This window comes from Aspergillus nomiae, assembly GCF_001204775.2.
Source record: "Aspergillus nomiae NRRL 13137 chromosome Unknown contig00057, whole genome shotgun sequence".
NCBI lineage: Eukaryota > Fungi > Ascomycota > Eurotiomycetes > Eurotiales > Aspergillaceae > Aspergillus > Aspergillus nomiae.
Window position 1 is genome coordinate 69722 of NW_015378112.1, and position 16993 is coordinate 86714.

Genomic DNA, 16993 nt, shown 5'->3' on the forward strand with positions numbered 1-16993 from the left:
GCCAGCTACAACTTCAGTCCAGCCATCATGAAGCTCTCCAGTATTGCAGCCCTGTCGGGCCTTCTGGCGGTTTCAGAGGCTCTCCCACAGCAACAAATCCTGCAGAGAAATGTCGCCAAGAAGCCCAATTTCCTTTTTATCATGACTGATGATCAAGATCTTCAATTGAATTCGACTGCATACACCCCGCATATCCTGAGTCGGATCAAGGAGAAGGGTACCGACTTCGCAAATCACTTTGTCACCACATCTCTTTGCTGTCCTTCGCGAGTCAGTCTGTGGACTGGACGTCAGGCTCATAATACCAATGTGACGGACGTGAGCCCACCCTGGGGTACGTGACTATCTAACCCATGGCATGCGGATTATACTAAGTATGAATAGGTGGATATCCGAAGTTTATCTCGCAAGGCTTCAATGACAATTGGTTCCCCGTGTGGTTCCAGGATGCTGGTTACAACACCTATTACACCGGGAAGCTCATGAACGCCCACAGCCTGAGCACCTACAATAATCCGTTCCCCAAGGGCTTCAACGGGTCAGACTTCCTGCTCGACCCGCACACCTATTCGTACTACAACTCCACCTACCAGCGCAATCGCGAACCACCCAAAAACTACGAAGGTCATTACACGACCGACGTGATCACCGACAAGGCTCTGGGATTCCTGGATGATGCGCTGGAGAGTGATCGACCTTTCTTCGTGGCTGTTGCGCCGATTGCTCCTCATTCAAACGTTGACCCGAACCTCATGGGTACTGGCGCAAGTATCATGACTGAGCCGATTCCTGCGCCTCGCCATCGGCACTTATTCCCGGATGTCAAGGTGCCCCGAACTCCTAACTTCAACCCACTCAACGTACGTATACTCTCTCTGAGCCAAGGAAGGGGTCTACTGACCATTTCAGCGCACCGGAGCTAGCTGGGTATCCAACCTTGCCCTGCAGAACCAAACCGTAGTTGACTACGAAGACCATTATTATCGCCAGCGACTGCGTGCCCTGCAGGGAGTTGACGAACTGGTCGACAAACTGGTATCTCGTCTCGAGGAAAGTGGCAAGATCGACAACACCTACATCATCTACACCTCCGACAACGGATTTCACATCGGTCAGCACCGTATGCCCCCGGGAAAAACCACTGGTTTCGAGGAAGACATCCGCGTCCCCTTCTTCATTCGAGGCCCGGGCATCCCCGCCGGAAAGACCGAGGACAGCATCTCGACGCATATCGACCTGGCCCCAACATTCTTTGAATTGGCCGGCCTGCCGCTGCGCGACGATTTCGACGGCACGCCATTGCCGATCAAGCGAGAGTCGGCATCAATTTCCCATGAGCATGTTACGGTGGAGTTTTGGGGCAGTGCCGTTCTGGAGGGTGACCTTTCTAGGATCGGTAAGGGGCTTTTTCACGCTTCCCAGTTACACCCTTGATGTGAGCTAATCGAATCACCAACAGGCCCAGATGGAGATACACACATGCCGAACAATACCTACAAGTCTGTCCGTATTCTCGGTGAGGGGTACAATCTTTACTACTCTGTATGGTGCCACGGCGAGCACGAGCTGTATGACCTAACAGTACGTCGTTGCAATTCTCCTGTCCTAGTGAATTATACTAAATGAGCCCAGGCCGACCCTTACCAAATCAACAACATTTACACACCCAAGAACACGACCTCCCAGCTCCTCGAGAGGCCCCTGCAGGCGGTTCTCACTCGTCTCGATGCTTTGCTTCTCGTTCTGAAAACCTGCCAGGGTTCCACCTGTATCGAACCGTGGAAGGTAATTCATCCTGACGGTGCTGTGCAGAGTCTGACAGACGCGCTTCACCCACGATTTGATATCTTTTACCAGAAGCAACCTAAGGTATCGTATGATCATTGTCTGGACGGATATATCCTTTCCAACGAGGAACCGCTGGTTGGGCTGCAGTATCGGGATGGATTGAGCTGGTCGGCATGGACTTGATTTCGATAATCATGAGGACATGAAAATTATTGTAATGTATAGAGCGATGGTCTTGTAGATAGAGGTTAACTTGTGATACCACAATTGCCCGAGCTGTCATTGTAAGCGGGTTGTACAACAGTCATTAGAAGTTACGAAGAAATGTTATTGCACTGCGTCTATATCGTGCTATCAATGCTTCCGATATCATGAACCAATTGAGCTAGCTGGTTCCGGGTATATTGCCATTACACCGATATATACATTACTTATCATCGTCAGACACAGCGTCAAACTATATACAATCATCCACTAGATATGGAGCGAGGCCACATTCTTAGTAATGAACTCATACGTATCGGACCGGAAATCATCTTTGAGCAGCTTCCCCGAATAAGCCTGGAAGTTCATCAGCTGCTTGTCCTCCTTCCACTGCGGCCACTCCATAAAGTTGCCTCTCCTTGAATTCGGATCCTGGTCGTACACGAAACTGAAGTAGTAGGCGTGTGTCGACCTGGAGGCGTAGTTTGGCAGGATGCCGTAGAAGACCTGTAGGAGGTCACTGGCGTGGAAGGTTCCCAGGATCGGGGTGCCGTAGTCATACGAGGAGAGGTATGACCAGCTGGGAACGTCGGGTTTGACATCACTTGTCATCTGCAGGACCACACGCCGGGTGAGTGTGAATGTTAGGTCGCCCAGGATTGCGGCCAGTCGTTTGAACTGCGGATACCAGTTGTTGAAGATGCCTGTTCGGAACGGAGACCCGTCCTCCGTGATTGTTTGATATGTGCCTACGAGCTCTTGGAGCTGATCCTGCGAGGCACCGTAGAAGAAGTACTTGGATAGGTAGTCGACGATGTCGTCCGTGGTGGTGATATTGAGTTGGAACAGGGCGAATATTGTTCCCTCGTCTTCTTGATCGCCGATGATGAAAGGCACCGAGGCGTACTTGCCTGCCTTGCCGAGTACTTCAGGGCTATCGGTGAGGACCTTTCCGTCTGGGCGAGGGAGGTACGACAGGGCCACAGAGTGGTAGCTCAATATGCCAGGGACGGAGTTGGCGGCGTTGAGATAGTCCGTGTAATCGAGCTCTCGCAGGCATTGCAGGGTATCTGAAGCATCGGAGCAGCCGGCACTAGCCACGACAGCATCATAGACGGCTTGCCCTTTGACTCCGTCGACTGGGTCGGCGGGAACGGCCGACCCGGAGTTCATGATGGCGCCGTGGAACAGCGGCTTGCCCTTGTAGGTGTGGTCCCCCTCATAGAGCATCATCTGGTCAAAGACGGAGATGGATCCCGCCGATTCACCCCAGATGGTTACCTTCTCGGGATCACCACCGAAAGCTGCGATGTTATCGGCGATCCACTCCAAAGCGAGTCGCTGGTCCCGGAGACCCAAATTGGCCGAACCATCATTGAGGATCTCCTTGCCGGGTAGGAAGCCAAACCCACCGACGCGATAGTTGATGGCCACGAAGATAATTGGCATGTCCAGGTCCACTGAACTGGAGACCAAGGGCGCCCCATCGTACATGGCTGACGATCCAAGCTCGAACCCACCGCCGAAAATCCATACGAGAACGGGTAGCTTACTTTCCGCGGTTGTTCCGGCCGGCCGATGGACATTGAGAGTCAAACAATCTTCCCCAGCATTGGTGATCTTTTGGAAGAGCGGAATATTAATGAGCTGACCGAGCACCGAGCTCGGAAACTGGGAGGTATCCGTGGTGAAAAAGAACTGCGGGCAGGCCTTCGCAATCCCGGTAGCCGTGATTGTTCCCAGAGGGGACTCTAGCGCCTGGGGTGGCTTTAGGCGCAAAGAGCCCGTTGGCTGTTGCGCAAAAGGGATGCCATTAAAGCGCTCGATCTTACCAGAGCTCCCCACTATCGTGGCTGAGGGGGAGGAGATGGTCACCGTTGGCGAGTCCCTCTTGGCTGGAGCTGCTAGTGCGGTGGGGAGAGACAAAAGAAAGAGTAGGTAGGGCTTGAAGATCATCTTGACGGCCTTGATTGACACTTTACGAAGCCGGGAAAGCATGGTCTATTTATACATGTATACTCGCTTAAAAAGTCTGGCATTGCAACACTCTAACTTCCTCCAGGATTGATAACGACCCCTTGGCATTCCTCGGCAAAATGTCTGTACAGCATCGTATATAGGCCGCAGAATACGACGCTAGAACCCCGCGTAAGTCAGCATTGTTAGCGGTGAGGCAGACGGAACTGTGCCCGTAGTAACTAGCCTGCCCTGATAGAAAGGCCACGAGGTAATGTGGACAAGGATTCTTCGAGAAGGTGGAAGTTTAATTCAGTGTTGATTTCAAAGACGCCCGAGTCGATCTCCATGTGAACCGAGGCTGGTGGGCAGGGAGCACTCTGAGAGCCAGTCATGCTACCGACTGAAGAAGTCAGCAGATCCTTCATAGCGCTAAATGACTGGTGAACGATCATTGCAGGTTGCAGATTGTCAAGCGCATAGAACGCGGGGGGAATGGATGATAGTGCGGGGAAAAGGATTCATTAGGGCTGGGCGTAATTCGGCAGAAGACCTCGCCGTTAGGGCCCTGACTCACAGGATCCACCGTCTCTTCAGGAACTTCCAGGAGACTGAACCTTCTCTTCGGAGACGAAACTCAATGAGGCAAGCCTCTCATGAGCTAGACAAATTTATGGGTTTGCCTAGGTTGTAGCGCAAACCTACGCCTTCCCAATTCCTGTGATTAGTCAATCGGGCATCCTTACATGCACTGGACAGCCGACTGAGCCAAGCGTTATACGTGCTTGTGATAATTGAGAACTATCCGGAGACCCCGGTTACCATTGGAGTCTGATGTCGCTCTGCGTTGCGTATGGATAATCTACCGAAAGGCCGGTCCATGGCATTGGCATTCCACCAGGACTAGGCAATGTGAACGCGAGGAGAAGATGGTTAACTAATGCCATGTAATACTTGCATTGCCTTCCCTTGTTTCTACTTGTGGAGGGGTCTTTTACCTCCCCACTCTTAATCCTCAAGGTCTCCTGCACTTGGCATCTGCTCAATGTCACTAACTCAAAAATTAGAACAGGTAGGATAGGCCATCCACACCGCCAATGTAACCCACCATCATTCACAGGCTTCGCTCTTCTAACTACTGACCTTGTGTGATATTGCACTGCACTGCCGTAGTCCGACAGCCACCACCACCACCACCTGTATTCTCTGCATTGCCACAGCCACGCTATGCATCCGGACCGGGCCGTGCTGGACATGTGGTCAACCTGTGGATACTGGGTTCAGTATACTTTGGTAGCTCTTTCAGGTTGATAAATTTCCGTCGTTGCGATGGCTGATTAATGACTTGGACTTATGCACATTACAGAGAATATCTAGGCAATACAGGGAGCCAATACACCTCTTTTCTTAACTCCACGGTTCCTAATTGAAAGAATCTACTACAATCATATTACCAGGGCAAACAGCAGGACCACCAGGAACGACAAGACCGACCACGGCCCGATATCAGCTCCACCGGCAAGGTAGCCCCGAAAAGGGAGATGAAATTGTTTGTCTATCTACATCAGGGACAGAGAAAGTCAGCAAGATAACGGGTCTCGAGACCTATGGGTTCCTAGTGTATAAGCAATGAGCTATCCCGTATACTGTAGCTGCGTAGGCTCTATCAACTAGCCAAAACCTGTTCATGCGTCGAGTCGCTGACTTCTATCCTGAACGCAAACCGCGCGTAAGAACGATGTTGAGTTACTGTACGTGTAGCACGTAATATACTGGACGCCACCTCCCATTGAACACTAGAGGAATTGTACATCGGGTTTTCTATAGGTGATCCTGGCTACTAAAAAGAAGATGTTCTCGGGTCGAGCATAGAGGGAACATGTATGAGAGTCACTATAGAAATAGAACTACGCCCAGAGCCGCTCTGGCTCTCGTAATTAAAGCACGAACCGAAGTAAGTATGAGCTGTTCATGATTTAACCTCTCTCAGGTATTATGAGAGAGATTGCAGATGGAAAACTGCCCAGAACCTCTGAGGCGACAGGAGACTCGTCACGCGTGACTCGTGCCAATCATGTATTAGTTTGAACTCGGATATTGTAGCTGCTACACCCTTTTTCTTGAGAAGGAAAAGGAAAAGGAAAACGTATTCCTTTTTTACCTTCCTGTCTTAGGGCTGTGGAGTTGAAATGGAGGCTGCTTTTCTGGTTAAATACGATTCCGGGTCCCCAGTAAATAAAAATTCGAAAGACGAAGGTTGGTCCGAGTGGGGAGGGAACATTTCGATGGTCTCTCAGGATGCAAGGGAGAGAAAAGCTTGACACTCCAATAAGCACTTTTTCTCTCCTTAGGCCTAGGTTTATCGGGCATCAGAGACACCGTCTGTAGAGCTTGATTCGCATACTAGCGTACTATATACACACCTGAATGGTCCTTTGACTAGGTATCCTGGACATCACAGCTTCGAGTGGTGCCGGTTAAAGTGGAAGACGTGACTTTGTACCGCCTAAAGAAGAATAGAAACGCCTCCGCTAGAGCAAAATCGCCTTCTAAAGTAGGGCTAGCTGTGAATTGGCTTCGATCGCAAATCAATTCACGATATCCCACTACCGTTAAGCATATCTCGTTCAAGCCAAGAATCAATGTAGATGAAGGTCGTATGGGCACTTAGTCTTATCGATCGTTACATTTCGCGTGAGAGGTACATACAACCGGGTATATTAGGTCGCGGACTCTGTCGATAGGAGAATGCCGCTAGGCGACTGGAAATGAGAGTGTGTGCAAAGGGAGCGAGGCTAACCACAACTGCTATATCATGCTCTATCATAATCTAGACCTTCGAAATAGCCCACTACAGATGCTTATTAGACAGGGGACGGCGAATTCACGGACCAAAGCAATTTGTGGCTGCTTCTTCCTGCCTGAAATGAGCCGTGTGATTGGAAGCTGTGGCGTCTTGGCTCCATCTAGCTGCATGACTATCAGCAAATAGTCAGCTTGCCTTGGCTGCAGAATTGCTTCCGGAAATTCAACCTGGTGATTACTCCCAGCATTGGTTGATGCTCCGCACATTTAATTCTGGTTCACATCAGTCGGGTGATGTTTGGAAGCACGAACGAGCCGAACCCTTCCGCCGCTACCATACGCCGGTTATTATAAAAGGACTCGTCGTGCATCGTCCCTGTTGGAAGGATTATCTTCGCATCAGCGAACCAAGTCGAAGCAAAGATGGTGTCTTTCTCCTCTTGTCTCCGGGCCTTGACCCTCGGGTCCTCAGTTCTCGCGCTCCAGCCTGTCCTTAGACAGGACACCGGTCTCGATACCTGGCTGAACACTGAAGCGAATTTTTCTCGCCAGGCAATCCTGAACAATATTGGCGCAGATGGCCAGTCGGTGCAGGGCGCAAGCGCAGGTGTGGTGATTGCAAGCCCGAGCAAAAGCGACCCGGATTGTATGTGACTTGGCCTTGCTGCAATACTTCATTTGACTTACTGGCCGTAGATTTCTATACCTGGACCCGGGACTCAGGTCTCGTCATGAAAACCCTTGTCGATCTGTTCAGAGGCGGAGATGCCAATCTTCTCCCTATCATCGAGGAGTTCATTAGCTCCCAGGCTCGTATCCAAGGCGTTTCAAACCCCTCTGGTGCTCTGTCTAGCGGGGGGTTGGGAGAGCCCAAGTTCAATGCCGATGAGACGGCATTCACAGGCGCATGGGGTCGGCCGCAGCGTGATGGACCAGCTTTGCGAGCGACCGCTATGATCTCATTTGGAGAATGGCTAATTGTAAGTTCTATACCTCTTCGCAATGGGTTTAGCTTACCTTACTTTGTAGGAAAACGGGTATACAAGCATCGCAACGGACCTGGTTTGGCCTGTTGTTAGGAATGATCTATCCTACGTGGCCCAATATTGGAGCCAGTCTGGGTTCGGTGAGCTTTCAAACAGATGGCCCACAGCTATCAGTAGCTAACGTTCACAGACCTCTGGGAGGAAGTCCAAGGAACATCATTCTTTACTGTCGCAGTTTCTCATCGCGCCTTGGTTGAAGGCAGCAGCTTTGCAAAGAGTGTCGGTTCCTCGTGCTCCTACTGTGACTCACAAGCACCCCAAGTCCGATGTTATTTGCAATCTTTCTGGACTGGGAGTTACATTCAAGCTAATTTTGGTGGCGGGCGATCGGGCAAAGACATCAATACTGTCCTAGGCAGTATCCACACGTTCGATCCCCAGGCGACGTGTGACGATGCTACCTTCCAGCCTTGTTCGGCGAGAGCCTTAGCCAACCATAAGTCGGTAACGGACTCGTTTCGCTCGATCTATGCCATCAACGCCGGTCGCGCTGAGAACCAAGCTGTTGCTATTGGTCGCTACCCTGAAGACAGCTATTACAACGGGAATCCCTGGTTCCTGGCTACCTTGGCCGCTGCAGAGCAGTTGTATGACGCGCTGTACCAGTGGGATCATATTGGATCGTTAGCCATCACGGATGTTTCTCTGCCGTTCTTCAAAGCCCTGTACAGTTCTGCCGCGACAGGGACCTACGCATCGTCCACGACGGTGTACAAAGATATTGTCAACGCTGTCAAGACCTATGCAGACGGATATGTGCAAATTGTCGTACGTCGAGACCCCTCCCTCTGGTTATTTTTTCAGGATTGCGGAAGCTGATGATCACAGCAAACCTACGCTGGCTCTACCGGCTCGATGGCTGAGCAATTTACCAAGACGGACGGAAGCCAGACCTCCGCCCGCGACCTTACCTGGTCATACGCTGCACTTCTTACGGCTCATAACCGAAGAAACGCGGTTGTCCCTGCACCGTGGGGCGAGACCGCTGCCACCAGCATTCCGTCGGCGTGCTCCACGACTTCCGCCTCAGGCACCTACAGCAGCGTGGTGATCACCTCCTGGCCGACCATTAGCGGATACCCAGGCGCGCCAGACACTCCTTGCCAGCAGCCGACGACTGTGTCGGTGACCTTTGATGTGACAGCTACTACTGTCTACGGTGAGTCGATCAAGATTGTGGGGTCGATCTCTCAGCTTGGGAGCTGGGATCCCAGTAGCGCGATCGCATTGAACGCGGATCGATACACTACAGATAATCCCTTGTGGACGGGGACAGTGAACTTGCCCGCTGGGCAGTCGTTCGAGTATAAGTTTATTCGCGTTCAGAATGGCGCCGTTACGTGGGAGAGTGACCCTAACCGAGAATACACTGTTCCTTCGTCTTGTGGCGTGAAAAGTGCTGTTCAGAGCGATGTTTGGCGGTGATTATCATCTCGGGGGTGACGACGAGGAATCGCTACATGGCATTTGTAATGTGACGCTATACTATAATATCTAGTACTATATCTGTTTTATGATATAGAAGCTCGAAGCCAGTGGAAGCAAGAGAACAATGGAGACAAGATATGGTTAGTGTCCGATGGAATCTCATGACATAGATCTTAAGAAACAGTACCTACAGAGATGTGTCAGATTACCCTTGGACCCTCCCCGAACGACTTTACTCGATGTTCTTTCAGGAGAAGCTCATGAATTTTTAGGTTTATAATAATGACTTAAGACTATATAAAAGGTCCTCGTCCGTGTTCCGAATCCTAGTCATTCCCTTCATCTTGCGCAGGCTTCGCTTCAAACAATGACAGCGTTGGTAAGACCATATAAGGCTCCCCTGTTTTTCTTATATCGCTTCTCCCTCTTTGTCTTTCTCTCCAACCACTGATGGTCATATACATGTCAAGAGATCTTATGTATCAAGAAGTACTCGGGGTCATAGTGCTAAGCATGCAAGATCATCTGGTGACCCCATTGTAGTCTTCCGAGGCGGCGGTACACTCAATAACTGATCATTTCGAATAAATTGTGGTCCACAGTTTGTCCATCCGAAGAAGCTGATGTTAAGGCTGAATGGTGGCAAGGCCAAATATGGGGAAAGCCCTGCGAGTCATACTGAGTACCATCCCCCTCTAAGTGTTGTTCGGGTCGTGCTGCAAAGGAAGATGAAGACAGCTGCGGGTCTATTGGCTGAGGACTATCAGAGTCGACTATGTGCTCCTCTGAGATTTTTCTAACCCTCTGCGCAAGATATCGCTTGATTGGCTCGTCATCGCATTGGGCGTGTTTCAGTATCTCACCGTGGAGGTCCAGTATTGTATACCGCAGTTGTTCGATTTGCATCCGGAGCTCGCTATTCCGCCAGGCATGCGCATCGGCAAGGGACTCGATTTCTTCTACCACGAGCTTCTTTCGCTGACGGCATCGTTTGGCAGCTTGGCGGTTCCGCTGCAGAATCTTGTCTCGTCTTACCTTCCAGTCTTTATTTATCTTGTCGTGATGTGTAAAGGTGTGTGAAGGCTCCTTTGCAGGTGGCTCCGGAACGGCCGTGTTTTGTGCACGTCCTTTGGGCTCGCCATTGATGGAGTGGGAGGTTGTCTGAATGGGCAAAGTCGCTTCCGTCAGAGGCATCGCGTCTAAAACTGGCTGTGGACGAGCGAGGCTTGACTGGTCTGCACTGCACATGGCAAAGGAGGTGGCATGGCTATCTTTAGGCCATGCGTCGTACGGACTGATGTTCTCCAAGCTCAGCTGTTGATGCTCATTTGTGGGGTGTTTGAAGCATGATGATAGCTGAGGGAAAGAAGGAGCCAGGTCCCATAGGAACTGTGGTTGTACCACGGTGATTGAAGTCATATTAATCAGTGGAGAAAACCAACATAACTAGTGTTACTTGAGGGAGATTGCTCAAATTCATGGGCATAATATATCCATCCCAAGGGCAGTGAAGAAATACATGTGTAATGGGCGGAGGTTTGTGTTTTTGGGAGTTGCAGCTCATTGATATCAGCCGAGCTAGAGCAAATTTATGTCTTTTGCGCTTGAAGGCAGATATTCAGCCTAACCCATATCGTTACCACCCTTACTTATTCTGATGTCATTCTCGAGCGAATAGGAGAATATCGGCGATTGATTCTAACGCAATCATATTCAGTGCAGCTATGTCTATCTCATTTTAGCTTTCATGCCCGTGATATTTGCTTCCGAGGTGCCTATTTAGTGAGGTTATTCGTGAGCTGATGGACAAGTTGAAAAGAGTTAAATCTTCGGGTTGCAGAAGCGCTTGCCGGCTATTGATCCTGATTCGCGGCTTTTTCCATTCCAAAAGAAAAAGCCCGTCTTCAAGAGACGCATATCCTTCCATCCCTGATATAGTATCAGAACCATGGTCCATACAAGAATGTTGCTTATATCGCTGGGTCCACGCTGGGGATCACCTTGTTGTGGGCTGGAACCTAGCATTTAACGCAGTGACCTATTGCCTTTTATAGGGTCTTTGCATGGGGCTCCACAGGACCCAGGGGGTTGATCCTCTGGGCCCAAGTGAAACCGGTCACTGATTGGACTTGTCGACTCTGCGTCTTTTTTCCAGAACTGTTGGTCAGAGAAAGAGTTCAAGGACCCCTGGGTGTTGCTTATTTAACCTTACATTTGCCAGCAAAGTTGACATTACACCAACAGCTGAGGTAACTGTCGCCTGGAAGACCCTGGAAAGCGCCAAAGAAACAAAATAAAGTTTGATCCCTGACAAGTTGCCTATTGTCATTGTAGACCAGACTTTGACCCTCCGAGGTGACTTCGTTATGATGTAAGCGGTTATGAGCGCGTTGTCGTCCCAGGGTAAGCGACTTATGTCAGTCCCAAAGCTTCCCATGGATTGAAACGCGGGGCTGGAGGTCCTAGCTCCTCTTCTAGCTCCATTGCAAGCTTTAGAATAGACCTTAGTCACCCTTCTCAGATCCGATGTTGGATTAATGCCCTGGCTCGGGCTAACGAGGCATTTCTTCCTCGGTCTGATCAACAGCCGGACATGGGGAGCTGCTGCCCTATGTGGCGCCCTCAGATCCATCAGTGTAACCGTCCAACCCCGAGGATAAACTAAAGTTATCTCCGTCAGCTATCATATGTCAGTAGGCCGGAGAGCTTTTGACGTTTGGTCTTGTTTATGTGAAAGCTCTATTGTAGGAAGTGGTTAAGGTCTACAGCACTGGTTCGTTGCTTCAGAAGAAAGGATATGACATTTCGGCAGGCGTAAGACATAACTATGAACGTGAAGAATCACAACTTGTAACTCGATGATCTATATATACATTTACTGCAATTTCTTCTCACCCAGAAACTCCATATCCTCATCGATCCGACCTTTCTTTGCAAACTTGATATCATCGAGATAGTTATCTCTTGGCAGCCATGGTCCCCTGTCCGCCGCCTTGGGGAGGTCGCGCTCTGCCTTGGTCACGTAGGTAGAATTGAGGTTCAACAGACGGCGCGGTTGCATCTCTTTGGCAGTGGCGGGGCTTAACCGTGGCACAGCGGCCTTGACGCCTCGTTGCTCCAACTCTTGAAGAAGTCGGCAAATAAACTGCGCTGTTGCGTCGGCGCCCAAAGTCCAGGAGGCGTTGGTATAACCGATGACGAAGGCGGCATTGGGAACGTCTTGCAACATGATTCCGTGCCAGATATACTTCTCAGAAACGTAATGAGGAATTCCGTCCACGGTGACCGAGCTCCGCCCGCAATCTGCAACTTCAGCCCGGTGGCTGTAATAATCAGATCCGCGTCCAACTTCTCTCCAGAGTTCAGGACGATCCCGGATGCCGTGACCTCGCGGATGGTGTCGGTCTTGACATCGGCGCGACCGGTATGCAAGCTCTTAAAGAAGTCCCCATCAGGACAGACACAGAGACGTTGATCCCATGGGTTGTATCGTGGGCGGAAGTGTGGGTCGTGTGGAATGTGAGAGGGCAGCTGGCGGAGGACGGACAGACGGAGGATGAAGCGGGAGAGGGTCGGGAAGGCTTGACAGAACAGGAAGAAAAAGCGCGAGGTGAGCAGCCAGCTCAGACGCTGGATTTTGCGATCGAGAGCCACGGGGAGAATATAGCTCCACCACGAACGCCGCCGGTTCGGGAGAGAAAGAATATAGGTCGGACTGCGCTGGAGCATTGTAACATGTTTGGCCTTCTGGGCAAGGTTGGGAAGCAGAGTCACCGCGGTGGCGCCGCTGCCGATGATGACAATTTTCTTGTCGCTATAGTCCAGGTCCTCGGGCCAGAACTGTGGATGGATGATCTGTCCCTGAAATTGATCGAGCCCAGGGATGTCGGCTTGCAAAGGCGTATGGTAGTCATAATATCCGGTGCCGAATATGATAAACCGGGCTGAGAATGACTTGGACTGTCCCTCATGTTCGACGCTTAGTGACCAGGTGTTTTCGGCCGAAGACCAATCAGCGCCTAACAGGCGATGTTCGAAGAGTATGTGCTTCTTCACGCCATGTTTCTCGGCCGCGTTGTTCATGTATTTGACGATGGAGGGTCCGTCGGCGATGGGGTTTCCCTGGTCCCATGGATGCCAGGAAAATCCAAAAGTGAAGAGATCCGAGTCCGAGCGAATCCCAGGATATTTGAAGAGATCCCAGGTGCCACCTAGGCTGTTCCGGGCTTCGAGGATAGCATAGCGAAGCTTAGGGTTTTGAGACTGCAGGCGATAAGCGGCGTTGATGCCGGAGATACCGGCACCGACGATGATAACATCAAAAGATGGCTCCATATCCACAGAGTTCTTTAAGGTGGCAGATAGATCCATAGGAACTCCATGGTCCAATTTATATGGTCTGGAGATCCGGTGGGATATATCTGCCAAACGGTTCACATGCCTCGGTTGTTCATTTCCAAAACGAGAAGTTGTCGCGAGCTTCAGAAATGAGGAGAGACGACCGCGGGGATTTATATTATAAAAGCTTTCGGCAATAACTTTGAGGATCGTCCGAACCGACAGTCTGGGGAAAAGGCCGAGGATCTGAATTTGACCCTAATGTCTGATGGGCCGAAGATCGTCTGTGGGGTCTATCCTTACCGAATCCAGTAATCTTTGCGATCCCTCACATGAAGACATGAGGCGCCATTCTTCCCTTCCAGAGGGGCTCTTGCCACGTATTTTCGCAATAAATATAGAGAGAGGGTCTTGTGCTGCAAGGTACATGGATCATACGATAGTATGACAGGCTACCAGCATCAGCAATCTAGCCAACATGCTCAACACCGCAATTCCCCTTTCCTTCGCGGAGAAACTTGACTTTGTTCCCGCTCTGGTGTCACTTTGCCTCACGGTCGTGTGGGCAATGTTCACGGGGCTATGGCGTTCATCATGTTATCCCAAGAGTTGGCTCCTGCATGTCGGATATGCAGCGTTCCGGAAAGCAACCAGCCGACTGTCCGTTGCGCAAATGCAGTAAGCAAGTTCCATTTGATGTCTCTTGCGTGTGACGATCGCTAACCGCACAGATATGTATTGCCCCCCACGAATAAGATCTACGACCAGTATGTGCGCAAGGCCAGAAAAGTCGCAGACACGGTAGACTTGGGGCAAGGTGCCCTGGGCCACTGGGTCGGAGACCGCAATGCTGAGAATGTCTTGATTTGGTATCACGGTATGTTGTGCTACGGGACATGCATCATGCTGTACGATTATACATGCTAACGGCCACAGGCGGTGGATTTGCGCTCCCAGCGAACCTGGGCTATTTCCGGTTCTTCGCTCGTCTGATCGCAGACAGTGCCCGCGCCAATAAATCCTTGGCGGTTTTCAGTCTGACATACACATTGGCGCCCCAGGCAACATATCCCACACAGATTCGGCAGGCCGTAGAAGCCCTGCGGTATGTGGTTGACCAGGCCAAATTTGCACCCGGCCACATCCTCTTGGGGGGAGATTCGGCAGGAGGGAACCTTGTCGGCGCCGTCTTGTCCCACTTGGCTCATCCCCACCCTGCTATCGCCCCGGTGGACCTCTCCGAACACCTCCGGGGCGCAATCATGATCGCTCCCTGGACCTCCATGGAGACCGACTTTTCCGAGCAAGAGATCGATTCTCGGGGGGATTTGATCACACCGGCAGTAGCAGGACCATGGGCCAGCGCCTACCTGGGTTCCGCCAAGCGCGATAACTATACCGATTTATCTGCTGCGCCGGTAGACTGGTACTCCACGTTTCCGGTGCAGAAGATTTTAGTTTGCGCGGGCGGAAGCGAGATTCTTTTCCCGGTTATCCAAGAATTCGTGAAGAAATTGAAGGTAAGCTGGTTACCCTGCGTGAACACCGCGATGTCTTTAACTAACCTGAGCAGGAGGGCTTCCCAGACGTGGAGTTGTGTGTTGGCCACCGGGAGGGTCATGTTGCGCCGATCTATAATTTGTATATCGGGGATCAGACTGAGACGGAGCAGGGGAAGAGAGTCAAGAGCTGGTTGAGAGAGACTTTGTAGATACGGCTGGAACGTTTATGGTCTCTATTTATACATATACTGTCGGCTTCAAGAATGAACCCCCTTATGAATCAGTCTACGCAGTATAGTTGGTTTCTGAACGTATAACACACGCATTATATACTACAACATGTCTTAGCTACGAAAATACCACTTGGTTGTCTAAAATGAATTATGCGACCCATGACTCAGAAATACATACGATCTTGAGGAATACTCAGCCTACAGGTATAGTTTACGAATACTACACTCTCGATGCTGCAAATCCCGATACTTTATATAGATAGTTGTATTGGTATGTCTAACTTACTGAATATACAGAACATGAACACATTAAATTAATCCAACACCTGGGCCCATTACATACCCTTCGCCTCCTGTATGTCCCGCAAAACCCTCAGATCGCTTGACCCTTTTCCGCGAGCAAACTCCTGCAACCAGGAAGGGAATGCCCTGATCAGGCTAATCCCACTAAAGTGATTCGGTATGATAACCTGTCCACTGCTCTGGGTGAGAATTTGTTTCACAACAGCAGCAGATATCATTTCCGGCGTGAGGATGGGTCCCTTGAACTGGTGACCCACGTCGGTCAAGATCTGAATCATTGGGGTTTTAACCCAGTGAGGGTGAATGACACTGGACTTATTAGCACCTTTCCCGGAGCTCCCAGAGTATTTAGAAAGGGAAAGAAAGGAAACACAGGAGAGAACATACCTAGTCCGAACTTTAGGAGCCTTATACCAGAGTCGTAATTCCTGGCCCAATCCCTCGTGGAATGCCAACGCACTCGCCTTTGAACAACAGTAATCGACCATCTCACCCAACGCCACAAAACTGGCCATGCTAGCAATTGTAATAACATGTCCATGATTTTGCTTGATCATGCTGGGCAAGAACTCGCGCACCATCATGAAATGCGACACTGTGTTGACCTCAAAGGTCTGTCTAATCTTGGCCTCCGGCTCATCGAGGATGGTTCCGTCGTGTCCGACGCCCGCATTATTGACCAGGACGGTGGGATCACCGTGCGCTGCACGGATCTTCTCCGCTACATTGCGAATGTTCTCCGACGAGGTGATATCCGCTTTGTAGAAAGTGACGTTGGATGCTACCGTGCATTAGCTTGAATACTCTCGGTCGCCCCTTAGAGCAGTCAGGGACGTACGCAGTTGGAAGGAAGGCTCTTGGATATCTAGTATCACTACTCGAACCCCGGCCTTTGCGAGATCTTCCATGATTTGTTTGCCAATGCCACTGCATCCGCCAGTGACCAAAACCAGCTCGCGCTCATTTTGCCAGGGTTTGGCGCGTTGCCAGTTATTCGCGGTCCAATAACCCAGTGAGCGGTTGGCCTTGCGTATAACGCCCAAAGCCAGGAGTGCTGCCAACGCCTTAGGTACTAATGGATGAAGCAGAATCTCTTGTGTCTGAGGGGGAAGGTGCTCGAGGGCCGTCTGGCCCCAGTGGCGAAGCAGTTGGACAGATTGATCGAGAGACATGGTTACAGAACAAGATATATGGATATTGACAAGAACGGCGCTTGGAAGTAGTAAACTGGATCATTATTCTATGTATATGTGTATATATATAAGTGTGATACAGAATATGAGTATACAGGAGCCAAGGGCCAATGACCGAGGTACTCACATGGTGCAAGAAGCTTCTTCTGGGGTTTTTTTTAGGGGACGACGATAGTTGCCGCATGCGGCAAGCGTTG

At 50.6% G+C, this 16993-nt stretch overlaps 7 protein-coding genes across 7 annotated transcripts; 3 read left to right on the forward strand and 4 right to left on the reverse strand.

Moving 5' to 3' along the window:
* Positions 1–27: 27 nt before the first annotated feature.
* On the forward strand, positions 28–1971 carry ANOM_003073 (sulfatase family protein; the record flags this gene model as incomplete). The annotated part of the gene is made up of 5 exons (XM_015548330.1): positions 28–334; positions 385–860; positions 910–1396; positions 1460–1581; positions 1633–1971. 5 exons carry the CDS (start codon positions 28–30, stop codon positions 1969–1971), a joined length of 1731 nt encoding a protein of 576 aa, XP_015409174.1.
* Positions 1972–2262: 291 nt separating this feature from the next.
* Positions 2263–3948, reverse strand: ANOM_003074 (putative extracellular lipase; the record flags this gene model as incomplete). Its single annotated transcript, XM_015548331.1, has 1 exon — positions 2263–3948. The coding sequence occupies one exon, from the start codon at positions 3946–3948 to the stop codon at positions 2263–2265; it is 1686 nt and encodes a 561-aa protein (XP_015409165.1).
* Positions 3949–7036: 3088 nt separating this feature from the next.
* Positions 7037–9440, forward strand: ANOM_003075 (putative glucan 1,4-alpha-glucosidase). Its single transcript, XM_015548332.1, has 5 exons — positions 7037–7399; positions 7450–7733; positions 7783–7879; positions 7930–8567; positions 8628–9440. Exons 1-5 carry the CDS (start codon positions 7177–7179, stop codon positions 9222–9224), a joined length of 1839 nt encoding a protein of 612 aa, XP_015409164.1. The 5' UTR covers positions 7037–7176; the 3' UTR covers positions 9225–9440.
* Positions 9441–9791: 351 nt separating this feature from the next.
* On the reverse strand, positions 9792–10646 carry ANOM_003076 (bZIP transcription factor; the record flags this gene model as incomplete). The annotated part of the gene is made up of 1 exon (XM_015548333.1): positions 9792–10646. One exon carries the CDS (start codon positions 10644–10646, stop codon positions 9792–9794), a length of 855 nt encoding a protein of 284 aa, XP_015409163.1.
* A 1456-nt stretch (positions 10647–12102) lies between these two features.
* On the reverse strand, positions 12103–13598 carry ANOM_003077 (flavin-containing monooxygenase; the record flags this gene model as incomplete). Its single annotated transcript, XM_015548334.1, has 2 exons — positions 12103–12550; positions 12577–13598. The coding sequence occupies 2 exons, from the start codon at positions 13596–13598 to the stop codon at positions 12103–12105; spliced, it is 1470 nt and encodes a 489-aa protein (XP_015409162.1).
* A 445-nt stretch (positions 13599–14043) lies between these two features.
* On the forward strand, positions 14044–15276 carry ANOM_003078 (lipase/thioesterase family protein; the record flags this gene model as incomplete). The annotated part of the gene is made up of 4 exons (XM_015548335.1): positions 14044–14243; positions 14297–14442; positions 14502–15085; positions 15139–15276. 4 exons carry the CDS (start codon positions 14044–14046, stop codon positions 15274–15276), a joined length of 1068 nt encoding a protein of 355 aa, XP_015409161.1.
* Positions 15277–15635: 359 nt separating this feature from the next.
* On the reverse strand, positions 15636–16775 carry ANOM_003079 (SDR family oxidoreductase; the record flags this gene model as incomplete). The annotated part of the gene is made up of 3 exons (XM_015548336.1): positions 15636–15912; positions 15991–16384; positions 16442–16775. The coding sequence occupies 3 exons, from the start codon at positions 16773–16775 to the stop codon at positions 15636–15638; spliced, it is 1005 nt and encodes a 334-aa protein (XP_015409160.1).
* Positions 16776–16993: the final 218 nt, after the last annotated feature.

Excerpts from the sequence above, each read along its gene's own strand:
- ANOM_003075 (XM_015548332.1), top strand. The coding sequence starts at position 7,177 with ATGGTGTCTTTCTCCTCTTGTCTCCGGGCCTTGACCCTCGGGTCCTCA. Across the intron at positions 7,400-7,449 it reads GAGCAAAAGCGACCCGGATT|ATTTCTATACCTGGACCCGG; the intron begins GTATGTGACTTG and ends TACTGGCCGTAG. Across the intron at positions 7,734-7,782 it reads CATTTGGAGAATGGCTAATT|GAAAACGGGTATACAAGCAT; the intron begins GTAAGTTCTATA and ends CTTACTTTGTAG.